Source organism: Chinchilla lanigera, unplaced genomic scaffold (genome assembly GCF_000276665.1).
Source record: "Chinchilla lanigera isolate Chin_1 unplaced genomic scaffold, ChiLan1.0 scaffold00182, whole genome shotgun sequence".
Classification (NCBI taxonomy): Eukaryota; Metazoa; Chordata; class Mammalia; order Rodentia; family Chinchillidae; genus Chinchilla; species Chinchilla lanigera.
Window position 1 is genome coordinate 147,199 of NW_004955583.1, and position 3,451 is coordinate 150,649.

The 3,451-nt window shown below is 51.8% G+C and overlaps 1 protein-coding gene across 4 annotated transcripts in view; it reads left to right on the plus strand.

Annotated features, from left to right (window-relative positions):
* Mog (myelin oligodendrocyte glycoprotein) overlaps positions 1 to 3,399 on the plus strand; it is a 14,521-nt gene extending 11,122 nt beyond the window's left edge. The window contains exons 6-8 of one of the 4 annotated variants that reach the window (XM_005414291.2): positions 2,063 to 2,179; positions 2,418 to 2,438; positions 2,755 to 3,399. In XM_005414291.2, coding sequence (XP_005414348.1) covers positions 2,063 to 2,179; positions 2,418 to 2,438; positions 2,755 to 2,768 — 152 coding nt within the window. In that variant the 3' untranslated portion in view covers positions 2,769 to 3,399. Of the gene's footprint in view, positions 1 to 2,062 lie in introns of all 4 variants that reach the window. The other 3 variants (XR_001232512.1, XM_005414290.2, XM_005414289.2) reach the window with 3 other exon arrangements.
* The last annotated feature ends 52 nt before the right edge of the window (positions 3,400 to 3,451 follow it).

Below are 3,451 nucleotides of genomic sequence, written 5' to 3' on the forward strand. Positions count from 1 at the left end.
CCGGTACCAGGAACCAAACTCACGACCTTGCACTTTGCCAGGCAGGTGCTTTTGCCGCTGAGCTAAATCCCCAGCCCCACAACTGTTTTTTTTGTTTGGTTTTCTGAGACAAGGTCTTGCTATGTAGTTCAGGCTGGGCTTGAACTATGTAGCCCAGACCTCAAACTTGCAGTGATCCTCTTGCCTCAGTCTCCTGAGTGCTGGGATTACAGGTGTGGCTGAGTGTGAGATCTTAACATCTTTTATATTATAAATGGACCCCTTCCAGAATGTTTTTCTTTTTCAGTGTGGGGGATCAAGGCCCGGGCCTTGTGTACCACCACAAGTGCACCATATCCCCAGACCCACAATGATGTTTTTAAACGCACACATAAAATACAACACGTGATTACAAAGAAAATCACTGTATTAAATATAGTTACTGACATCTGAACAAATTTGATACAAGTCTTTAAATAACAAAATGCATTAAATAATATAGCAGCCACTCAATAATGTAATTTCAAAATACAAACATAAAGTGTCTGGAGATTTCTGTGATGATTTTAATGGGCATAAAAACATCCACAAAATTAGCCAGATTTAGAAAGACAAAGATCTCATGTTTTCCCTAAGGTAGAATCTAGGGATGATAACAAAAAAAGGGACATGAAGATAGAGCACGCTAACTGGGGATTTAGCTCAGTGGCACAGCACCTGCCCGGCAAGTGCAATGTCGTGAGTTCGATTCCTGGTACTGGAAAAAACAAAACAAACAAACCAACCAACAAAAAAACAAAAAAGAGAGAGCACTGGATGAGAGGGTCGGGAAGAGGGTAACAGATGAAATCAAAGTATGTTACATGCATGGACAAAAATGCCACAAAGTGCAGTATTTTGCTTAGTACAGCTGATTATACCTATCTGATTTCCACTGGTGACTGAGTCACAGGCACTGCTGATACTAAGTTTTTGGTTTTGGTGTCTGCAGTTCTAGGGATTCAATCCAGGGTTCATAATGCCACAACGAAGCACTCTAGCACAGAGCACATCTTCAGCGCAGTCTGCGTGCACACCATGTATGAGTGTGTGCATCTGACAGTGGGGACTCAATGAATTCTCACTAAATTACTTACCTAAATTTATGACCTTCCTTCCTCAGCCTTGTGAGTAGCTGAGATTACAGGCATGTGTCACCACACCTGGATTTCTTATATTTTTTCTTATATTTTTTGTTGTAGGGAGTTGAGACAGGGTCTCCTTATATATATATATAATATTATATATATATATATATATATATTTTTTTTTTTTTTTTGCAGTACCAGGGATTGAACTCACAACCTTGCACTTGACAGGCAGACACTTATGCCACTGAGCTATATCCCCAGCCCCGCTCCTTGTATTTTAGGCTGGCTTAAACTCACTGTGTAGCCCAGGTTAGTCTTGAATGCAGTGATTCTCCTGCCTCAGCCTCCTGAATGCCAGGATTAGTGTGTGTCACCACTGCTGTCTAGATTTAGCATGTTTTTTTTTTTATTTTTGGAGATAGGGTCTCTATATAGTCCATGCTGGCCTTGAACTCTGTATAGCTCAGGCTGACTGAACTCACAATCCTCCCACAGGTGCTGGGATTACAGGGGTGCATCACTATGCTCAGCAAGCATTTTCTTCGTTGAAAATATAAGCAACAAATTGGGAACAGTGGTGCATGGCTGTAATTCCTGCTACTCTGGAGGCTGAGACAAGAAGATCACAAATGTTAGGGGCTGGGGATTTAGCTCAGCGGCAAAGCGCCTGCCTGGCAAGCGCAAGGTCGTGAGTTCGGTTCCGGTACCGGAGAAAAACCAAAAAAAAAAAAAAAAAAAAAAATCACAAATATGAGGCCAGCTTGGGCTACTTAATACTACCTTGTCCTTTTAATAGAAAGGCTGAGAGGATATAGCTCAGTGGTAGAGAGCTTGCCAAATTCAATCCCTAGTACTGAAAAAAAAAAAAAGAAAAGAAAAACCCACTAAGGAGAAAGCTGGGCAGGGCATGAAGCAACACATATTAACCTTGTTTGTTCTGGTGAACCATTTAGATCCCCACTTTCTGAGGGTGCCCTGCTGGAAGGTCAGCCTGTTTGTAATCGTGCCGGTTCTCGGGCCTTTGGTCGCCTTGATCATCTGCTACAACTGGCTACACCGAAGATTAGCAGGTGCAGTGTCCGGGTGGGGCCAGGCCGAGAGGGGCAGACAGAGGGCCGGTGGCCGGGGCCCTCCCTGCTCCAGGGCTCCCTCCTCCCCTCGGCCCCAGCCCTGCCCAGGCTCCCAGGGCCACTGAGAAGAACCCCTCGCTCGAGGGGGTCCTGCTCCAGGGGGCCCCCCACAGGGAGGTACGAGGGAGGCGGGAAGGCCCGCATCGCCCACTGATCACCTGTGTTTCTTTGTTTGCAGGGCAGTTTCTTGAGGAGCTAAGTAAGTTCTCTCTTACAAGCTAAGATGGAAAAGCCAAGGCAGATTGAAGCAATAGGGGTGGGGGCGCCGAGGGCTCCCAGTCCCAGCAGAAGGGCTGGAGAGTGCGGGAGAGGGGAGGACCCCTGCATCCGACACCCCCTGCGCACCGCAGAACCCAGTCGCCAGCCTCCTTCCCATCCACAGCCCCTGCCTGCGCGCCACCCCCAAGAGACCCGCCGGGGCAGGCAGAGGTGACCCCAGAGGGCTCGGCAGTCCGAGCTCCGCGGTTTGAAAGCCGAGACCACTGCCGGCTTCTTAAGCTCCTCTCTCCTTCTAGGGAACCCTTTCTGAGGCAGGCTGCGTCTCCAAGCGCCTGGTCCTGGGGTCCTCGCCCGTCGAGCTGCACTGGTCCTCTCTGCGAAGGACACTTAGGGCTCTGCACGTGCACGAACACCGGGAGCTCCACATGGGGCCGCCGTCCTGTCCGCCGCCTGCTTTCCCTTCCTCCCTCCGGTGCCCTGCTCCGGGCCCCTCCGCCCGAGGCAGGCGGGCGCTCTTCCCCCTCGGAGGACACTGGTCCTGGAGGGTGGCACCGGCCGCAGGGGCCCTGCTCGCGCACCCCAGCGCAGAACTGCGAACGCTGGCTGTTTCTCCGAGCCTACCCGGCTGGGCAGAGCTGAGGAGCAGCGGGCGGGCGGCCAAGCACAGGGACCCAAGTACCGGAGGAAGCGGAGAACTGCGGAGCTTGGCTGTGGCGAGCGCCAACCCACCCCTGCGGCGGGAGGGACCCCAGGGCACTAGCCGGGGCCCCATCGGCCCAGGGAGCCCAGGGAGCCCGGCCCGCACCCCGGCCTCACCCTCCCTCCCACCTTTGTGCTTATCGGGGCGTCCACTTTCACCCAAGTTACTACTTGACGGCCTGCCAGACACACAGCGGCGGCTAGGTGCTAATCAATAACAACGCGACTTTCCGAGTGCGCGCCTCGCCCTCTGCCTTGCTGTCGGCTCTCCTCCTACGCCCCGCCGGTCAGGCC